Raw genomic sequence first — 20,417 nt, forward strand, 5'->3', positions numbered from 1 at the left:
ATAGTCTCAAATGAAAGGGCAGCTCAATAAGGGAGGGCCATGGAGAATCGGACTGTGAATTATGTATGTAAGAAGACTAAATGCTGAAGCTCTTATCTTGACCAACATCATGGGCATATAATCTTCCACAAGAGAAAAATTCTCAGGAGCATCAAAGATTACCCATCAGTTTTATACTGACTTTAAGAAATTTACATTCAACTCTCGTATCTCATTGTGGACAGGAACAGTAATGACATAATGTAAAACTTGCATTAGCTTTACTTATCATGTCAATTCAACTTTGAGCAGGTTAACATATCTAGTTTTCTTCCATAAATGTGAAGGCAACATCAACTATCTCATATGACAACTTCAATATAAGCAACGGCAGAAAACAAGATGCAGCTGGGTGAGAATCACCTCAATATTCCTCTGCAGACTTTCACAAGGAGATATTCAATTTGTTCTAGAGTAGTCAGCAGCTGCACTGAAGGCAGAGACCAGGCCAGCCATTCCAATGACCTGTGTGAAGCTCCGAGTCCCAGCAGCAACTAATGCTCCTGCCACACCACCCGCAATAAAAGCATTTATCTGTAAGGAAATGAAAACATGAAAAGGTCCAATAGTAGGTCATCAAACCATGTTCATATCTTATAATCAAAGTTATGAAAAAAACATAAGAAAGCTCAGGTTCTTTGAATCTTCATAGGCTCCTACTATAATAAAGGTATTCCTTTTTACAAGAAGCAAGTGGCCCAAAATCACTCTTGTCCTATACAATATTGTAAGGGTAGATGAGACAACAAATTATTACATATATGTACATATTTTACATACTTGAATTGTCACTTAATGAAAATGAAAAAAAAAAATCCATTAGAGCTGGTTGCAGAGAACAAAAGCTTCACTTGAAAAATGAAACGATTCCTCAAATGAAGAGATAAACAAACATCCTAGGACATCTTTAATTACAAGGTAAGAGTCTTTGAATTTACATCATATAATGATCCCTCTATGGTATTTCTGGAATGGCTTCCTACACTGTTGCTTGCGCATCAAGCACCCAAAATTTTCTAGTTATGAAGAAGCTTTCAGTTGCATGAGTTTCTTGCTATCTAGACTCATTAGCAATACAGTTTATCATCTAAACTGCACTAAAAAATCAGCCAATACAGCTTTGGGGGCACCACTTTAAGGTCAAGTTCCCTGCTATCATGTTACTTCCATCACTGCAACTCTTTCTCTCTAAAGAATTATGGTGAATTTTGGTGTGTGAATCAAATTATGATGCTCCAACAAGACTCTGTGCTGGGATACAATTACTACATTCATACAAATTCATACCAAAATAGTAAACAAATAGATAGAGGCAAATAACTGCAGATGCCGATAGCCTGATAATATTTGATTGACAAGCTCATATTTGTGTCAGCACAGAAAACCAATTACTGAAAACATATAATTAAAATTAAATGTACAACTTACCCAATCATTCTGCCCCCGATATCTCTGAATTCCACAGCGAGTACTAGTAAAAACACCAGCAACAAGTCCTATAAAAATATAAAAGAATTAAGTAATGTACTGAGTTGCTAAGCAAGTAAAGATAAAGTTCTTAAATCAAGAAAAAAGAAAAGGGGTATTCAAGACACCCCCTAAGACAACAGGCTTAATGAACTAGAATAAAACAAAGAATAAACAAAAAAGAGAAGTTGTGAAAGATGGTGAGGGCAATAGAAAACATTGGCAAGCATTCCATGTGGTTTACAATGATAATTTTGAAGCCTCACACAATAGATTATACACCAGTATTATCCATTTCCTCGAGTTAAAAAGTTCAGAAAGTATAGTGGCATATAATTGACTACTGAATTGCTTGCTCATTTCTCGTAACGTATATCTTACTACTTTCACTAGGTTGTAAAGTTCGATGACAACACTATGCCTAAATATGCAGTTCAACAATTAAACATGGCAGACAAAATAAGATTAACACGACCAGCTTACCACATTGAAAGCCAATTTTACCAATTGATTTTGTCTGCAAATCAGATGAAAACGATGTATCAATATCTCGAAATATGACGAATTCAATAAAGAAGCACGATGTATTTAAATTTCAAAGGAACCAAAAAAATAAAAAACCTAATAATACCACAAAGGAAACTCGTCGAATGCCAGTCAGACCTGCAAATTACAGCAATGGCGGGAAATTAAAATTAATTTATAGATAGATAAAAGAAGTATAGTTGATTTGATTTTAAAAGCTTTGTAAGCATTTTACTTCTTTTACGAGCTTCTTGTGGACCTATGCACAGTCCCCAAATTGCACCAGCCTGAAAAGAATTTAAAATTATTTTCAGTAGCAAGGTTGGTGCTTCTAAGGTTAAACTACAATCATGAAACAATATATTGATTTTCGTTACCGTTCCGACACGAAGTATTGAATCAACGGTAAGGGAAGAGCATGGAATGGCGTCCCTGAAATCTTCTTCCATATCTCATTTCCCGTTTTACCAGGGTTTCTCGGCCCTTTTACTCGCTACAGCATACGAAGGAAGTGGATGTAATTTTGGCAATATCATAATAGACTGGTGTTTTGGTAATTTTACCCCTATATTATAAATATCAGAAAACCCCTAACACGCGGGCCCGGCGCGGCTCAGTGAAAAAACCCCTGTGTGCCGAAATCTCACGAAAAGGAAGAGTTAAACGACATCGCATTTATACAGAACCAGAAACCCTCCTGTTTCTTCTTGCATTCTTAGCACAACCACAGCTGCCCGGCAGAGTCCTTGTTGATTCAGAGTCGCGGAGAGGAGAAGCGAAAATGAATCGCGGAGCAGCAGCAGGAGCCAGGGGAAAAAAGAAGGGAGCGACGTTCGTGATAGACTGCGCGAAGCCAGTGGAGGATAAAATCATGGACATTGCATCTCTGGAAAAGTTCCTCCAGGAAAGGATTAAGGTAGGTGGCAAGGCTGGTGCTCTTGGTGACTCCGTGACTGTTCTGCGGGAGAAGACGAAGATTACTGTCACATCAGATAGTAACTTCTCTAAGAGGTATTTTTGCACTTATTTCTTTGCTATTAAATCTATTGTTCTTCTTAAAGATGTTGAAAATGCGTCCTCTACCATTTTTTATTACTTTTGTTTGTTCAGTGATTCTACTAGAGAAATAGATCTGCTAATTGGTAGGCCATTTTGTTGGTAGTTTTGATTTTAGTATCAGTTAAATGGTTTGCTTTTGTCTAGTGAAAGTTGAAAGTTAGAGGGACTTTGCGGTTTCATGAAAACGCTACCCATTTCTTTGATTGAAACAAATTCAGATGTAGATATTTAAGTGGTCATTTGATTAGATTAGCATTTGGCATGTCTGCTAAGCATATCCTTTTACATTAAGTAATGCTAGTACTTTTACTTTCCATTAAGGTCGCAAATACAGAATAAATAACTTTTGCATTGTAGGAACCTGGAAACCAAGATTTTGATCGACATTACTTGGGGTACTTCTGTTCATCCATTGGTTCTTGCTGTTGTTTGATTGCATATGGATAATTGCTTCTGCATGCAAAATTTTCTTAATTTTTGTGGTTAGGATATCGTGCTGGCAGTGAGATGATTTTTCTTTGTAGCTTGTACTTTATTTTTTTCCCATTGTTGGTCATAATAGTTTTGATATATCAAAGTAACAGAAGGATTTTAGGTGACAGATGGTATGGCTTTTTCAAGTAGAGTTTAGAAGATAATGCTTTTGTGGAAACTCGTTAGTTCTTCAATTAGAAAAATGTAAAAGAGCTTTGTTGTCTTAAATTATTGAAAAATACTCTTATACATAATTCGGATTACTTAAATTCATTTTATAGTACCAGGATATTTTTGAAAATTATAACACTTCTTTTCAAATTTTGAGCTTTTCCTTGTAGGCATAGAATAGCTTATTAAAAATCCTACAAGCACTTCTGCTATTCAACCATATAACTTAAATTTCAAAAAGAATTTGAACCTTTAAATAAGCTCTTATCTATTAGTATTTTCTAGAAAGCTTTTATAGAAAATGGCAACATGCTAATTTCCGAAAGTTACATATTACTTATGGTGCCTTATTGATATAGCATGTGTATACCTAGCATATCATTTTAATTATCTTGTGCTTGACAATTATGCAGTACCATTTTTTCACTATTTCCAGGTATTTAAAGTACTTGACTAAGAAGTACTTGAAGAAACACAATGTGCGTGATTGGCTTCGGGTGATTGCATCAAACAAGGACCGAAGTGTCTATGAGTTGCGGTACTTCAATATTGCCGAGAATGAGGGAGAGGAGGAAGACTAAAGATCCATACAAGTATTTTCTCACATTAACTATCTGAATTACTCATTCTGGGACTTCCGTTTTCCTTTTTCTTTCTCTGCAATCAAACCTATGGACTTTTTTGGATTGTTTGTTGATCCTTGTTAGTTTACGTTATGTCAAAATTTTGCTTACTGATTAAATAGTTAGTTTTATGTATCATTTAGTTCCTTTAAATCTATGACTCATTACATATGGCTTTTTAGCACAAAAGTTGTTTCTTTGTGATGGTTAAACTTGCTGGTAAGACATACTATGCTGTATTTTTGTGCATACCACATACTAGAGGAGAAAGTGATAGCTAAAGGGTGGAGGTGATTTTAGAATCTGGATGATAACCAATGCTCTTTTTATGTGCTTGTTTTTGCTGAAACTTTAGAGTATGCTTTGCTAGGTCACTTGACTGGTTTGTGTTGCCCCTTGGAGTACATTATGGGAAATTATGATTTGGCCATCCAAGGAACCAATGACACTTGCAATTTGAGAATATATAGAAAGTTAAAAAATGATTGAGTCGTTGCATCACATTGAAAATAAATAGTTTAAAAAATATTATCTTATATTAAATTAAATTTAGCTATCTATAAATTGTAAAAAACAATTTGAAACTCATATTTGAATGAAACTTTCCGAAGGTTAAAGAAGTTTCTTACCTTCAACATTTATATGGTATTACAGCTTGATTTGTATAAAACCTTTAAATATTTTTTTTACCTGGTTGTCAATTCTGTTTCAATAAGCCATTAATTGGAAGGGTTGAAAAGTCATTTTGTCTTAAATTCTCTGAAATTCTAACGTCCTAAGGTCTATATATTAAATATATAATGGTTTATAACAGTAATTTTTCTTCATTTAAAAATTTTTTCTTCTCATTTTTCTTTGTTTTCTCTTTCCTCTTTTCTCCCTTTTCTAGAGATGCCTATAAAAAGGTTTAAGCCATAAAATCAAATCAAAATATTTGAACTTCGCAATTTTGTTTGGTTTGAGTTCAAAAATATTTTAGTTTAGATTTAAAATGTTACAAAACATGAAATCAAACCAAAATATTTGAACTTCACAATTTGGTTTGGTTTGAGTTTGAAAATAATTTAGTTTGGATTTAAAAAGTTACAAAACTTGATTTATGATTTGGATTGCAATTTCGGTGTTTCTAATTTCAACCAAATTGTAAAGTTTCTTTTTTTAAAAATACATATACATGTACATGTATTTTTTTTTTTAACAAGTAGGACATATTTTGTACTATTGGTATAAGCTAGATTATATTAAAGATGGAAACACTCTCCAACAATCATTTTTCTTAATCTATTTACAGTAAAATTATATATACTCATATTTGAATACATAAATAATATATAAATAATATATTATGATGTGATTTGAATACATAAACAATATATAAATAATATATTATGATGTGATTGTGTAATTTTAAATTAATAATAAAGTTGTGTGCACATATGACACATAGCCTCTACCTTTTTCTTTTCTCCCTCTCCCCTTAATTTCATTGGGCCAAAGGACTATTTCCCACCCAAGTTTTAGTAAAAAGACAAATATATACCTGTGATAGATGAAAAACTCAAATATCCATGTAAGTTTTAATTTGTTGCTACACATCCATGAATTTTTTGTTAGGGTTAAAATACAAAATTATTATTTTACCAGTAATATTAAATAATTATAAAATTATATCTTATTCTTTTCTTTAGTTTGAAAAACTAACCATATTTATTTTTAAGATTAAGTTTTAAAAAATTTACTTTTTCCCCTAAGATATCAAATCTAGAATCCAACAACCTCCTTTGACAAACAACAAACAACGAAGGATGATGCTTGTCATCTGGGGAGCATCATCGAAATTTGGATAACACTCGTCATACTTCCTTGGATGATGATAATGCTTTCATTTGCCATTTGCCAAATGAAATGAAGAAAAAACCTAGAGATTTTGGAAAGAGATGAGTCACTTTTCAAAGTTGAGGTTTAGAAGTAAAATGTTAATTTTTAAAATCAGAAAAAAATGAGATAAAATTATATATTTTAATAATATTATTAAATAATAATTTTATTCTTATATTTAATAGTAATTTTAACATAAGTTTAGGAATGAATAGATGTTTGAGTTTTAAATTTATTGTAAATATCTTTTTGAAATTAAGTTAAAACCTTGGATGGAAAATAGTCCTTTGGCCATGTCATTATCTTTTCCACCTCTATTCCTTCTTCCTGGCCACCTTAACCTCCCCAGTCTCTCTACATCTAAAATTCTTCACCAGCAGTCTTTTCTTCACTTGTCTTGTTTTCATCACAACAAACACAAACACTATACCAGTTGCCAAGAAAAACAAAGAATCAGATTTAACTGGAGTTACTTGACTAGGAATTATGAGTATACACTGCAAGTCTGACGCAAAGAGTAATGATTTACTGGGGTACTTGTTTTGCCTTTGACTATGAATTGATTGAATAAAGGGGTGAAATAAAGACAACAAACGAACAAACAGTTCAAAGAACGAAAAATCATAATTCATTGGACTGTCGTATCATTAAGTGTACTTATTTTTGTCACTTCAATTATTTTTGGTGGGTTGGACAGGCTTCCTTTCGTCCGACTCTAAGCCGACCAATGAGTGTCATCGGCGGATAATTAAACACGACAAAATAATCATGTGATGGTGATCGTGACAATAACTAATAACAAGATACATGAGGGTTTAAGATTAATAGGGATAAGATATTGTTGATAGTGGCAGAAATACAGAAAAGTGTATGAAAATAAGAAGAAATAAAAAGTAAAACGCAAAAAAAAAAAAGATAATTGAATGATATAATTATAATTAACATATAAAAATAGTTTAACACGCTTTTTATAGTTTTAATAAAAATAAAAATAAAAATAAAATAGTAATTTATATATATCTAATATTAAAAACAATTTTGTAATTTTATTGAAAAATAAATTAATAATTTATGTTAAAACTAAACAATTTTATAGAATGGAGGAATTTTGCAAATTTAGAAGAGAAAACTTAATATATCATTTGGATTATGTGTATAAATAATATGTATAATTTTAAATATAAATAATAATATATTATCAATAAAATTAAATTAAAGATAAAATAATATTTAATTATATAATAAAATAATATTTTATATATAAAAAATTATACATATTATTTAAAAAATAATTTTATTATATATATTAGCAAAATACGGTATATAATAAAAGATCTAATACAAAAAGGCGACAATTAATAAGACCACGTGTCCGTAATGTTATGGAGTGTCCGTTTCTTTCTCGATCTAATCAGCATAAAAAGCTAGGATGATTTATCAAAGGCAAAGATAGAACGTGATGCGCAATGGTGCAAATAGCTACATCATATTATTATTTGTTTGGAAAAAAATCTGGAGTTACTTTCCGATTAAATATAAAATATACATATTCGTCACCACACATTTATATTTTAGAAATTGAATATTTTCACCTCACGTGATTCTTGCCTAGGCGGTCGTCATCACTGAAATATATGTAATTTTTGGCCAAAGTCTTATATTCCACCCAAAGTATCCTCTCATCTCAAATTTTTATTTTTAATTTTGAAATTTTTATTTATTCATCTATAACCAGTTAAAATTAATGAAATCATTATCCTTTAAAATTTTATTTTTTTCCCATTTTAAACCTTAAAAACTAACGATTCTTTTTTATATATCAAGTTTTAAAAAATGATATTTTCTCTCTTAGAGTTTAGTTTTCAAACTTAAACACTTCTTCGATGATATCTCCTTTCTCTTCCTCCGGTGGTTGCTCTCTCACCATCTTCTTCTTTGGGTAGCAGCCATAAACCCACCATCTTCGTCTCCCTGATGAAGAGGAGAGATCTCGTCTTTGTCGTATCTCATATTTGTCTTATCCGACGAAGATGAGAGTCTCGTTTTCGTCTTTCTGACGAAACTGAGATTTATTTTTAATGTCAATTAGCGTCATCTAAGCTTCTAAACGAGAGAAGCTTGATCATTAAAAGAAAAAAAAGGCTTTTAGTTTTTAAAATTTGAGTTAGAGGAAAACTTTTAATTTTAAGGTTCAGAAGATGAAAAGGATATTGAATTTTACTTAATTTTTAATATTGTAAATAAAAAGACAATTTTACTCTTAAAACCATAAATTTTAATAACTCATAAATGAGTGTTTGAGATTTTTAAAGTTAAGAAATGAAAATTTGAGATAAAAAAACACTTTGGATGAAAATAAGTCTTTAAGCCTATATTTTTAAAACAAATAACTCATTTAAGGCGATTTATTTATTCAAATAAGAATCAGTAATATTAAAATAATAAATTTTTAATTTAATAATCGACCTTATAATTATTAAATTAGATTAATCAAAAATATTATCTTAACATTTTATTGAGACACTTGAATTTAAATTCTCTACCATTAAATCACCTCCTTTTACTGTTGAAGTCATTCACTAGGGACATCTTCGAAATAAATTTTTAGTGAAAGTGTAATTTTAACCCTTTTTTTTAAAATATATATATATATATATATATATATATATATTTTTTTTTTTTTTACCATGAACCCAAATTTCGACCACCACGTAACTGATAATGAAACAAAAAACCACTGGGATACCAAGTCGAAGTAAAAAGCTTTTGGCTGCCGATAAGGACATAACCCCATTCCACGCAAATTTCTACCTCAATTCCTAAAGATGAATCCTTCTATCATGAAAATGCAAGTTCCTCTACACTTCCATACGCCATAGCATCAAGGGATTGTCTGGGACCGAGTAGTCAAGTTCCATTTCCATGGCTCACGCAAGTTTCTGATCACAGTTCCATGAAGAAGCTTCAACTGTTTCTATTCGGAAAGCAATTATGTCGTCTCCTGGCCTGGCAATAATTAATGTTGAAGAATTAGGAATAAGGCAGCTCAACTTTGGTTTCAAATCCTTTCATCAGCTTGTAAATGAGTTTAATTTTCAGACTCCAGCTCAAGATCAGGTAAGCAATTATGTCGTCTCCTGGTTTGGCAATAATGCTGAAGAATCAAGAATAAGGCAACTCACTTTTGGTTCCATTCCTCTCATCAACTTGTAAATGAGTCCAACTAGTCACGAAGTTGCCGAAAATTTGGGTAAGCATCTATTCATGTGATTCATATTGTCTTCTAATCTAGTAATATGTGTGTTATTATGTGATTGAATATTATTTTATTCTTAATTCAAAATCATTTAATTATATGATAATAAATAATAAATATATATTTATTTGTATACATATAATTTTATTATAATTATACAAGATATGTTTTAAAAAGGAATAAACAAAAAATATAAAGAGAAATTATAATTTAAAAAGGTATAAAGGATATACTTTAAAATATGGTTTATGCATTATCAGAACAAAGGGAAGTTTAAGTGCATAAATAAAAAACATAATTAAATTTTATATGATTGATTGAATTTATAAATAAATTAAAAATTTAATCTTGATTTATTGAAAAAAACTTAAATTAATATCTTTTTATATATAAAATTTTTTATTTTATTATCTAAATTATACCTTTTTATATTTATATAATAAGTTTTACGAAAACTTATCCATTAACAGTGATAATATTTACATGCTTTTTAAAATTAATAATGTACTCTTTCAGAGTAAATTTTCCATTAAAGAAAGCGTGATGCCGTCAAACCTAAATGGGTGATTTCCTTATGAATATGACCCTAATGCTGATCTCACCTGTCGCTCTCTGCGTTGTTAGAATCCGATAATGAGAGCAGGGAGCATGCCTTCTTCCCAGACTAAAGCAATTATGAGTCATTTTCAAACAGTGTAAAAGTAATCCTTAAATCTCCACCATATTTGTAAAAATCTCTTATCCGTCTATCTTTATTTATTTATTCAGGGTTATTATTTTAGAACGGAAAAATCATTTACCTGTAGCCGGAGTTCAGTTCAGGCGAGTTTCCATTCTGTTTTTTTTTTTTTTTTTCTTATTTAAGCATATAGATATCTTGATCAATGTGTTAATGTAGAAATTAAATTGTTTCTATTATTATGGTTTACTTCATTTTTCTATTTTTGTTTCGAGCAGGGTTGTGGTAGTACTTGAATTGTCCATATGCTTGTCATAGTATTTTGGATTAATTATCCCTATGCTTATCATTAATGAACTTTAGTTTCTACTGTTACCAAATCATAGTATTTTGGATCAGAATGAACATTTTTGTGAGTTTAGATAGTAAATCTATGTGGGTTCTCTTGCATCTAAGACTAGATGACTGTACCTAAAATTTTGGATGAAATTTCTGGATAGACTAAAATCTTCAATTGCTGCCGCTTTGAAGGTGATATTCCATAACAAACAAATGTGGGATGTTGAGATCTCCTCTACGGTATAATTGTTTAGCCTTCACTTTTAACTGATTGGCTTCTTGGGGAATTTGATGTAAAACAGACATTGAATTTAAGGTTTTAATTATTATTTTAAAATCATGGTAGGTGGTTGAGATAACTTAGCTAATGTCCCTTCAGCTTTCAATAATCTGCTTGTGACTAACATCTTGTTCATATCAGGTGATTTTATGCTTATGCAATTGGCTACAAACTTGTGCCACAACTTGAGACTGGCTGATTAAAGATGGCCTCTGTATATAAGCAATTTGGACTTTCCAATATTTTGGGGCATAAAAAATGTGATAGCTACCTGCTTTTCAGTGGTGAAACCTCTCTAGGAGATGGATTCCAGGCTTTCTTATATATTGTTGGTCTTGCTTACTGTTTCATTGGATTGTCATCTATAACTGCTCATTTTTTCCGTTCTATGGAGAATATAGTGAAACATTCGCGTAGGGTAGTAGAAATAGATCCTTGCAGTAATGCCAAAATTGTTAGATATGAAAAGGTATGGAATTATGCTATTGCAGACATAACCTTGTTGGCCTTTGGAACTAGCTTTCCTCAAATATCTTTAGCTACTATTGATGCAATACAAAACCTTGGAAGCTTATATGCTGGAGGTTTGCTTTCTATATTATTCTCTCTTTTACTTCCTCTGTGGATTGGCAAAAATATCCAAAATTTTCAATTTCAGCTAGATTTGAAAATCATCTGCCGTTTAGGGTCTCTACTTGCGTTCTCTACTTGCGCTCTATAATTTTAGTGCTGAATATCTTCTATTTCCCATATGATGACATGCTATATACTCTACTGAATCTCTAGGTTTGGGTCCTGGAACGCTTGTTGGTTCGGCTGCATTTGACCTGTTTCCTATCCATGCTGTTTGTGTTGTTGTTCCAAAGGCTGGAGAATTGAAAAAAATATCTGATATAGGAGTTTGGTTGGTAGAGCTCTTTTGGTCTTTCTGGGCTTATGTCTGGCTGTACATAATTTTAGAGGGAACTTTGAGCAATGTGCTCTGGTGTAATTCTTTGGATTTGTATGTTGAAGGTATCTGTGCAGTATAATAGAAGGCATTTATTTTAATTGATGAAGTGTCTTCTTGTTTAATATATGCTATCATTTTGTGTGTCAATGATTTCGGTAATGACTGTATGCTGCACCATGAATATACAGGCCAAAATAGCATATGCAGAAATCTAATTGATATTGACCATGATTAAAGTGACTCGAAATTGTTATTCCTTCAGTTTGTTGCTTACATTCAAAAGAGTTCAATGCCATTAGGCTTGTAAATGAAGATTTGGTTGTATAATCTATCTGTAACTCTTTTTAAGTTTATAGGACACATTATCACAATTATGGCTGACATCCAGCTTGTTAAAAATGGAATTATCAGTTTTTACTTTTATGCATCAGGTATGGACTCCAAATGTGGTTACAGTTTGGGAGGCCCTGTTGACGGTATTGCAATTTGGGTTACCTCTGATGCATGCTTATGCTCAAGACAAACGTTGGCCTTACTTATCTCTTCCTCTGTATGCTATTTTGCTTTTGTTTCTATTCATTGTTTTAGCCATTGAGGTGTTGTACTGTCTGATCTGCTTCTTATTCCTTTTGTCTACATGTAGAGCAAGAAGTGAGAGGCCAGAGGACTGGGTGCCTGAAGAGGCAGCTTCATGTAAAGATGAAAACAATGTTTATGATGGCTACGCTGGAATATGTCAAGATGGTGAGATGAATCTGGGAACACTGTTGATATTTTTTCTATTAATTCCATAAATAGAATAGGTACCAGTCTGACCAGCCATACATGCTGATACAATAGATTAGAAATGATTGGTAAATAGTCATTCCAACATTTAAGCATTCTCTTCATTGAATTATTCATATGCGTGGAGCCTTGTGTAATTTATAAATCCTTGTTTGTTGTCTCAAAGGACCCATGACTTGGGTGAGTGGATACTGTGATGGTTTATATTTTCTTCGAAATTGTCTTGTGTTGATTTATGATTTTGAATTTAGAATCACTGTAAAGTTTTGGTGAAATTTTTGAATTTGTTAGAGAGAATTAACTGTGAAGGTACAATTTTGATTTTCATCAAAATTTGGCTTGCTGGGATGGAGAATCTCAATCTCAGTAAATTTTTTAATTTCACATCTGATTGTGAAAGTAAGGCTCTGAAAATACTAATCTTAGAATAATCATAGGATTTTTTATGTTGATCCTGGTTCTCCTTTTGCCTTCTCATATCACTGCTTGCATTTGTTAATTTTATTTTTTCTCAGTAATAGGGCCATTGGTTTGGATGTCAGTGCTACCAATAAAGTTCAGCTTTATTAGCATGCCATGCAAGTTATATTGGACCCAACAATGATCGCACATATTGTAAGAGTCTGAGCAGAAATGTGATAGTAAATTATATGAAATGATGTCAAGGTGGTGGTTGGAAAGAATGATGTGCTGTAACGTGTTTAAGGATCCTATATGTCAATTATTAATTCACAGTATCATAGGAACTTGGATTGTCTAAACTCTTCCACTAAAAGGTTCAAAATCAATTAATGTGAAAATTCATCATTATACAGGTTCAGCGTATCAAAAAATAACAGGATCTGAAGATGATGCTGAATCCTCCAATGAACCTTTTGATAAGGAGATCAACAGAGACACTCCTAGTGTGGTTGCACTATGGAAACAACAATTTGTGGATGCACTCATGGTAACATAATTTGTGCTGAGTTTTTTTCTTCTTTTTTTCTTTCATCAGAATTGATGGAAGAAAATCATATTTATAGTTCAAGAGTCACTCATAATTCTTATTCTTGGTTCTCTTTCTCTCTCCGTGTTCAAAATTTGCATTCATCTTTCTTGTAGAATATCATAAAGTCAATCAGAGCAGTTACTGAAATGCAACTTTTGACTGATTAAAAATGCAAGGGAAACATGTTAAATATCAGGATTTTTGAAAAAGTGGATTTATAAGGCAGACATTTGAGGCTTTTATACTTGATCTCTTGCTTGATTATATTTCTGATTTTTTGTTCTTGTGGCTATGAGAATTTTTATATAATAGAGGGCTGGCAACTCTGTTGATATAAGTTATGTGTGTTTACCATATGTAGTTATCTATAAGTACATGTACATGTAATTCTATTGGTTTTCACTGCAAAATGGTTCTGGTTAGATTAATTATTGTTTATTCTTTTTTCTTTTCCAAGTATAATGATACCTTTTCCTTAAACAGCTGGAGAACCAAGAATCAAGTAAATTGAACAATTTGTATCTATGGTTAGCAAGAATATTTTGGCAATCTCTTCTTGTGCCGTGGAGACTTCTGTTTGCCTTTGTGCCTCCGTATCATATTGCTCATGGGTGGATTGCCTTCATATGCTCTCTACTTTTCATCAGTGGAATAGCTTACATTGTAACACAACTCACTGATCTCATAAGCTGTGTCACAGGTATCCCTGCTCACCGGTAATAAAATTCCTGGCTTCCTGTTTAAAGTTGATGAATATGATTTTGCTTATTATCTAGCCAGTTATGTGTCTCTTCTTTATGTACCCTGTTCTCTTGCAGGAATAAATTCTTATGTCATTGCATTTACAGCATTAGCAGCTGGAACTTCATGGCCAGATTTAGTGGCAAGTAAGATTGCTGCTGAACGACAGATAACAGCAGACTCAGCTATAGCAAATATTACTTGCAGGTTTCACTTTTAGAATCTTGCTGAACGACAGAGTCTTGCTGCATATATATATATATATTTTGGGGAAAATTTTTTACAGAGCTATATCATTTTTCAATGTATTTATATAAATGATTTCTATGGTAATATAGTTGCTAATATCAATATTTATCAAAATTTCTTTGAAGCTGTTAAATAAAATCATTTGTAGGATTTTACCTGCTGGTCTGAAATTATCTTTGCCTATGCATCATAATTGAGAATAAAGAATTACTGTATTTTAAAAATTAAAAATCTGGCCTGGATATGGAACTTAAATATGAAAATTCTTGCAAGTCTGTAATCAGTCTTCAAAAGTTTCCTGCTTGATATGCTTATGAGCTCTAGGAATGGTAATTGTGCCATTTTGAAGACCCAATATCTAGTAAAAGTTGTCATTTAATGAAAGATGTTACTTCACTCCAGGTTTATGCTTACACTGACAGGCAAGACATACTGGCACCTCTAAGCGACTACTGAATTATAATATATGTATAGTCAGGAGATGACGAAAATACTGAGAGGATGCAGAAGTCTACATTTATCATTTCAATTAGAAAATGTAGTATTTTCCCTGTGTTTGTTTGTTGACCCATTTGAATTTAATATCTTCCCTAACTTGCTGGCTGATTATATCCTATTTCTTAGCTAATTCATGTGATTGTTCTGTAGAAGCAGAATAAAATTTATGAGAAATGATTTTGATGTTCCCATTCTGTTTTGTAGCAATTCTGTGAACATATATGTGGGCATCGGCATTCCATGGCTGATTGACGCTGCATACAATTTCATCGCATATGGGGAACCATTGACAATAAAGAATGCAGAGGGACTCAGTTTCTCTTTGCTTGTATTCTTTTGTTGTTCAGTGGGTTGTATTGGTGTTCTGGTGTTTAGGCGTCTGACACTGGGTGCAGAGCTTGGAGGGCCAAGGTTTTGGGCTTGGGTTACCTCTGTGTTCATCATGTTGCTTTGGATTATATTTGTTGTGCTCTCCTCACTCAGAGTTTCTGGAATCATATAAGAAAAATTGTTACCTTCAAACTTAATCCTATATATATTTTTTATTTTTTATTTTCCATATTACCAATTGCTTGGTGTATTTTTTGTCAATGTGTTTCCCTTCAATCAAAGGTTATTTGAATTCCCTGAGTATCATCCACTGACGTATAAAAGATTACAGAGTTATGATAGTTTGCCTGATCAAGTGATGTCGATTTGCGTGCTACATTTTAGTTGGTTACTGTCAGAAAGAAACATTATCATTTAGATAATTTTATTAATCTGTTTGATCAAATAAATTCATACTTGAATCATTAGTCCTTGGGCATCCCCGAATCCAACATATTTTCATTCGAAGATAAATCAAGTTCGAATCTACTTTTAAGATCTGCTTTTTCTTCTTTTACGCATTCCAAATAATTAGAAGGTCAGGGCAGATCCAAACATCTGTTAAAAAAGGGCCTGCGAATATGTATAATTAAGGCACTACCCAACCACCTCAGGAAATAGGCAATTTCCAAATTCAATCTGTTTATTTGGTTGCAATGCACAAGTTTAACAAGGAAACACATTTAATATAACCCTACTCCCAACACCTAACAGCTGCATATTGGATTCTCATTGAGAAACAAGAAAGCAATCAGCATCCCAAAACAGTTTCTTCTTTGTCTAATGGCTCAACTTGTTTAAGCAAGGGCACCAGTGCAAGCTGTGGCTGGAGCAGCTTCGACGGCTTTCTTCGCAGAACTGTATTTCTTGGTAATGAATCTACAAATAATAGATAAATGAAACTTTAGTGTGAAAGTTTCAAAGAAAAAAATACTATAAATGAAATTCACAAAGCATCTGATATGAATATATATATATGACTTCTGCGGCTAATGGTGATGGCTGATTTATCATAAATGAAGAGAAATGAAATGCCAATTCTAGTCTGAGTTTAGCAAATATGGTCCATCAAATTACCTGAAGAAATCCCTCCACAACAATTCAAACATCAACCAGTTGCCCCCAGAATCAGATGAGCCACTACCATTACCATTCCAGTTTGAGGAAGCAGATATACTACTCAATCAAAAAATGCGAACAAAATTAGCACATGCAAGGAAAATTTTGAGAAATACAACATCATTACCAGGAAAATAAACTATTATATAAATTTTTTTTATGTGAATACCTGGTAGTGGTTTTCTTTAGCTCATCAAACATGGATCTAGGTGAAATGCATCCCATAGCTAGCCATGGAGATATTTTGCAAGAGAAATTTGCACCATAGACGCTATCATGACTGCCATCCTTGGTCCCCTTGTGTGGTTGTGCTTGGCATTCAGCTGCAAACTTTTTCAGCCTCTGCAGAGCTTCAGTCTCCCCTCCCACCATAGAATTGGCAGCTGGCTTTCCACCCTATATGAATAAAGATGATATTGTCACACAATTCAAGGCATGAAACATTTATCATTTCATGCGAATGATTATAACGAAGAGAATTGCAGATTTACAAATTTGTACACAAATTGATTAGATACAGAATCAATGGATGATTCCAGTTAAAAAAAGCCAATTCAATGAATCCTCAAATTATGTGAATGAATGATGTGGCAATCAAATAGTTTGTGCACTTAGTTTGTATAAAAATGCCACATCATTCTGCATGGTAAAGTTTGTATGCTTAGCTTGAATGTGTAAAATCACTCTTATAGAATATCAGTAACCGTGTTAAAAGTCAGTAGCACTAAAATCCAAGGTTGGCAGGTATGTGGTTGACTGCAACACTAAAAGTGAATCAACTTTCAACAAGATCTCAAAACAGAGGATACAAATCAAGGTGAAGGGTAAGCAAAGGCATCAGCATCCTACAGATATATGTCAACCAAAATCCTTGTTCTGGCTAGTTGGTAATCTAGGTTCCAAAAATATTTGTGATACAGAATAACTTAATGCAGTCCCTCATATTCTTTTGGGGAAAAGATACATTTAGACTTTGATACTGATTAGATAAATAATTTCTTTGATTATGAGAAGGAAACGTATCATAGTAAACATCTACTAGGAATAACTAATTTAGTGATACGCAATTTTCTTAATAAATACGAAACTTCTCCAATCTAAAAACACAGTCTCACAGATTCTACCACTAATGATGAAAACCACTTTCATTATGAACATATTCAATTTCCAACTAATCAAGTTGCATAAAGCTGACTTATGATCGCATTTCCCCATCTACATTATAATTCTTTATTCCTAAGAAGAGCATGAATTCAACATCATCACTCAAATGAAAACGAAAACTAGCAGCAAATTTAGCATATCCATTCAGAAAACAATTTAAAAGAATTAAACCATATTTTGCAGCACAAACCTGAGACATTGCAGCGCTTGGGTTGAGCCCCAAATCCATCAAAGAAGGAATATCGCCAGGCTCCACATCTCCACGAGATGGCAGGCCCTTCATCTGATCCAAAGCCTCAATTGTCTTCCTCACCTCCAAACCCTGAACTTTCTCCCTGAACCCACCATAATTAGTTGGCATTTCTTCCAACTTAAAAGGCAAATCATCCACATGATACAAAGTACTTCCCCAGAAGTACTTAACTTCAACTCCTTCTTCCTTCATCGCCGCCTCAATCTTTTCCTCGCATTTAACCTCATCATGTGACACCTCTCCGTGTGCATACACGGCATCGGCTCCAATAGCCTTAGCCAACTCAACCAAAACATTCTCTGGCTTCCCAAGCCTCACCACAAGATCAGACCCACGTGCCTGTAAATTCTTACGAAGGTCGGAAACTGATTCAATCAAAAATGACGCCCGGTAAGGCCCAGTTTTATCAAACCCAGAAGAGGATTTTCCATAATCTCTTGGGTCGAAGCAATAAACGGGCAAGACTGACATGCTTTCGTTATTGGCAGTGTTAAGACATTCGTTATCGTGAACACGTAAATCATTGCGGAACCAACAAATAGCAGCTCGACGAAGTCCGGCCCCATTGTTTGGGTCAAGAGGGCGGTGTGGGCCCAAAGTGAGGGGGTTTTGGAGAGGGTTGGCTGAGATGGTGGACTTAAAGGAGATTTTGGTAGGCGTTAGAGAGGCGGAGGAAGAGGAGAGGGAGAGGTGGGAAAGGGAGGAAGCTTGCGTTGGGACCTTGACCTTGCTTGGTTGGTGAGAAAATAGGGAGGAAATTTTGGGTTGAAGGAAAAAGGAGTTGTTAGGGAGGACTTTGGATAGAGAAAAAGAAAGCGAAAGAGTGGCAAATGGAGACTGCGAAGGGGCAATGGCAAGTGGGTTTTGTTCATCATTTGCAGAGTTTTCAAGGGTTTTGAAATTGGGATCCATTTTTTTCTCAGAGAGGACGAAGTTTGTGTTGAGTTTAGTTTGGAGATAAGCTACCGAAGGATGCGTGGCTTATTTCCACAGCGCTGTGGCTTTCGAATTGGGTCTCTTCTCCTCTCCGTTGTGTGTACTTTTTCGGGGATTTAAAGCCGTTGTCTGTGCTTGCAATTGCAATTCCATACTCACGACTGCACCTAACATTTGCCACTAACTTTCAACTTTCATACCCTTCGGTCTCATTTTCAGCTAAATTTAGAAGGGTGTTTTGGAGATTTCACTCTTTAGTTAGGTAGAAAATGGACCATAGTTAAAATCCACAACCGAAGGTACATAAGAATTACAACAACTTTCGTATGCAACAAAATTTGATGTCTCCCATTGAATCTCACACTAAATTTTGTCCCAAATCTAATCAAAAGCCATGGTTAGAATGGCTGCTGAGCTGAAATCAATTAAAGGGAAAAGGACTATTACCTACCCAAGTTTTAGCATAATCTCAAAAGTACACCCATACTTGATGAAAACCCAAACACTCACTTATCTCTAAACAATCGTTAAGTTTTTCGTTAAATATAAAAGTAAAACTGTTATTTTATTGTTTATATTTAAGTTATATAATTTTATCGCATTTTCTCTCTCCGATTTTAAAAATTAACTTTTACCCCTGTACATAAAATTTGAAAAGTGACTTTCACCCCCCAAATCTCTATTTTTTTTTCACTCTCCTTTCGGCCACCAGCAACGACATGGCTAGAGAGAGAGTGACGAAGATCGTCTAGATCTGAATGACGCTTGTGGTCTATTCTGGATGACCCTCATTATCAAGTGAGGACGACGCTTGTTGTTCAAAATGGACGACAAAACGTCATCCAGAATAGATGACTCTTTGTTGTCCAAAATGGATGACGATCGTCATCCAGAGGTTGATCTCTGGACGACAACTTCTCCGTTATTAGTCAATCATTGTCGGAGAAAGTGGTTGGATTTCAGGAGAGAAAAATGAATTTTTTAAAACTTAATTTAAGGAAAAAATATTAGTTTTTCAAATTAAAAGAGAAAAATGAGATAAAATTTTAATTATTTTAATATTATTGATAAAATAATGAATTTACCTCTTAATCCTATTAGAAAATATGTGGGCGTATCCTAATAAATTAAACTTTGAGTGAGTATTTAAACTTTTCATCAGACATGAGTATACTTTTGATTAGTACATACCTTGTAATCTTCACCCAATAGTTGTGGGCATTTAGCACTACCAAAAGTTAAGCAGCCGAGCTCGGATGGTTTGAGTGACAAACAGTAAAAATTTCTATGTATGAGGATGTAAATTTATTATTCACCTACGATATAGTAATATTAAAATCTCAATTGAAAATATAATAATGATAAAATTGATTATTCCACTCAAAATTTTTCTTAATTCACGTGATCAATTCAGTCTAGAAGTTAAGCAGCGGCCTCAATTTTGAGCCATCATGCTTTATTGCTTTTCAAAACATTGATTTAAGAAAATTATGAAAATAATTTCAAATAATAATTTAATTGCAACATTCCCTTAGTTTTTAGAGCTTAGGGAATACATACTTGCGTTGA

General features: G+C 33.1%; 4 protein-coding genes across 7 annotated transcripts; 2 read left to right on the forward strand and 2 right to left on the reverse strand.

The window, feature by feature from the left end:
* Positions 1-139: 139 nt before the first annotated feature.
* Positions 140-2,567, reverse strand: LOC123217382 (outer envelope pore protein 16-4, chloroplastic). The gene is made up of 6 exons (XM_044638387.1): positions 2,409-2,567; positions 2,267-2,318; positions 2,138-2,169; positions 1,990-2,023; positions 1,468-1,535; positions 140-573 (listed from the first exon to the last, which is right to left on the reverse strand). The coding sequence occupies exons 1-6, from the start codon at positions 2,478-2,480 to the stop codon at positions 439-441; spliced, it is 393 nt and encodes a 130-aa protein (XP_044494322.1). The 5' UTR covers positions 2,481-2,567; the 3' UTR covers positions 140-438.
* A 48-nt stretch (positions 2,568-2,615) lies between these two features.
* On the forward strand, positions 2,616-4,547 carry LOC123217383 (60S ribosomal protein L22-2-like). 2 transcript variants are annotated; one of them, XM_044638389.1, is made up of 3 exons: positions 2,616-3,042; positions 3,448-3,485; positions 4,149-4,547. In XM_044638389.1, exons 1-3 carry the CDS (start codon positions 2,813-2,815, stop codon positions 4,190-4,192), a joined length of 312 nt encoding a protein of 103 aa, XP_044494324.1. In that variant the 5' UTR covers positions 2,616-2,812; the 3' UTR covers positions 4,193-4,547. The 2 variants fall into 2 exon arrangements, with proteins under 2 accessions (XP_044494324.1, XP_044494323.1); XM_044638388.1 differs by lacking the exon at positions 3,448-3,485 and having other exon boundaries at positions 2,622-3,042; positions 4,172-4,547.
* Positions 4,548-10,033: 5,486 nt separating this feature from the next.
* Positions 10,034-15,568, forward strand: LOC123216548 (magnesium/proton exchanger). Of its 3 annotated transcripts, XM_044636990.1 has the most exons (10): positions 10,040-10,193; positions 10,261-10,314; positions 10,932-11,374; positions 11,577-11,804; positions 12,174-12,267; positions 12,386-12,486; positions 13,344-13,477; positions 14,003-14,219; positions 14,338-14,467; positions 15,212-15,568. In XM_044636990.1, exons 3-10 carry the CDS (start codon positions 10,996-10,998, stop codon positions 15,507-15,509), a joined length of 1,581 nt encoding a protein of 526 aa, XP_044492925.1. In that variant the 5' UTR covers positions 10,040-10,193; positions 10,261-10,314; positions 10,932-10,995; the 3' UTR covers positions 15,510-15,568. The 3 variants fall into 3 exon arrangements, with proteins under 3 accessions (XP_044492928.1, XP_044492925.1, XP_044492927.1); XM_044636993.1 differs by having other exon boundaries at positions 10,034-10,314; positions 14,368-14,467; XM_044636992.1 differs by having other exon boundaries at positions 10,045-10,314; positions 11,577-11,752; positions 12,174-12,292.
* A 433-nt stretch (positions 15,569-16,001) lies between these two features.
* LOC123216549 (blue-light photoreceptor PHR2) lies at positions 16,002-18,963 on the reverse strand. The gene is made up of 4 exons (XM_044636994.1): positions 17,850-18,963; positions 16,665-16,891; positions 16,454-16,552; positions 16,002-16,255 (listed from the first exon to the last, which is right to left on the reverse strand). The coding sequence occupies exons 1-4, from the start codon at positions 18,822-18,824 to the stop codon at positions 16,174-16,176; spliced, it is 1,383 nt and encodes a 460-aa protein (XP_044492929.1). The 5' UTR covers positions 18,825-18,963; the 3' UTR covers positions 16,002-16,173.
* Positions 18,964-20,417: the final 1,454 nt, after the last annotated feature.

This window comes from Mangifera indica, chromosome 5, assembly GCF_011075055.1.
Source record: "Mangifera indica cultivar Alphonso chromosome 5, CATAS_Mindica_2.1, whole genome shotgun sequence".
NCBI lineage: Eukaryota > Viridiplantae > Streptophyta > Magnoliopsida > Sapindales > Anacardiaceae > Mangifera > Mangifera indica.

What these genes read in the sequence shown, in the direction of transcription:
- LOC123217382 (XM_044638387.1), bottom strand. Translation starts at nt 2,480, where the DNA reads ATGGAAGAAGATTTCAGGGACGCCATTCCATGCTCTTCCCTTACCGTT. An exon ending in CAATACTTCGTGTCGGAACG is followed by an intron (nt 2,319 to 2,408) that starts GTAACGAAAATC and finishes AATTCTTTTCAG; the next exon opens with GCTGGTGCAATTTGGGGACT. An exon ending in ATCGGGGGCAGAATGATTGG is followed by an intron (nt 574 to 1,467) that starts GTAAGTTGTACA and finishes ATTTCCTTACAG; the next exon opens with ATAAATGCTTTTATTGCGGG.
- LOC123217383 (XM_044638388.1), top strand. Translation starts at nt 2,813, where the DNA reads ATGAATCGCGGAGCAGCAGCAGGAGCCAGGGGAAAAAAGAAGGGAGCG. An exon ending in GATAGTAACTTCTCTAAGAG is followed by an intron (nt 3,043 to 4,171) that starts GTATTTTTGCAC and finishes CACTATTTCCAG; the next exon opens with GTATTTAAAGTACTTGACTA.
- LOC123216548 (XM_044636990.1), top strand. Translation starts at nt 10,996, where the DNA reads ATGGCCTCTGTATATAAGCAATTTGGACTTTCCAATATTTTGGGGCAT. An exon ending in TGGAAGCTTATATGCTGGAG is followed by an intron (nt 11,375 to 11,576) that starts GTTTGCTTTCTA and finishes CTGAATCTCTAG; the next exon opens with GTTTGGGTCCTGGAACGCTT. An exon ending in TTTGGATTTGTATGTTGAAG is followed by an intron (nt 11,805 to 12,173) that starts GTATCTGTGCAG and finishes TTTATGCATCAG; the next exon opens with GTATGGACTCCAAATGTGGT.
- LOC123216549 (XM_044636994.1), bottom strand. Translation starts at nt 18,824, where the DNA reads ATGGATCCCAATTTCAAAACCCTTGAAAACTCTGCAAATGATGAACAA. An exon ending in CTAAAGAAAACCACTACCAG is followed by an intron (nt 16,553 to 16,664) that starts GTATTCACATAA and finishes TTGATTGAGTAG; the next exon opens with TATATCTGCTTCCTCAAACT. An exon ending in TTGTGGAGGGATTTCTTCAG is followed by an intron (nt 16,256 to 16,453) that starts GTAATTTGATGG and finishes TATTATTTGTAG; the next exon opens with ATTCATTACCAAGAAATACA.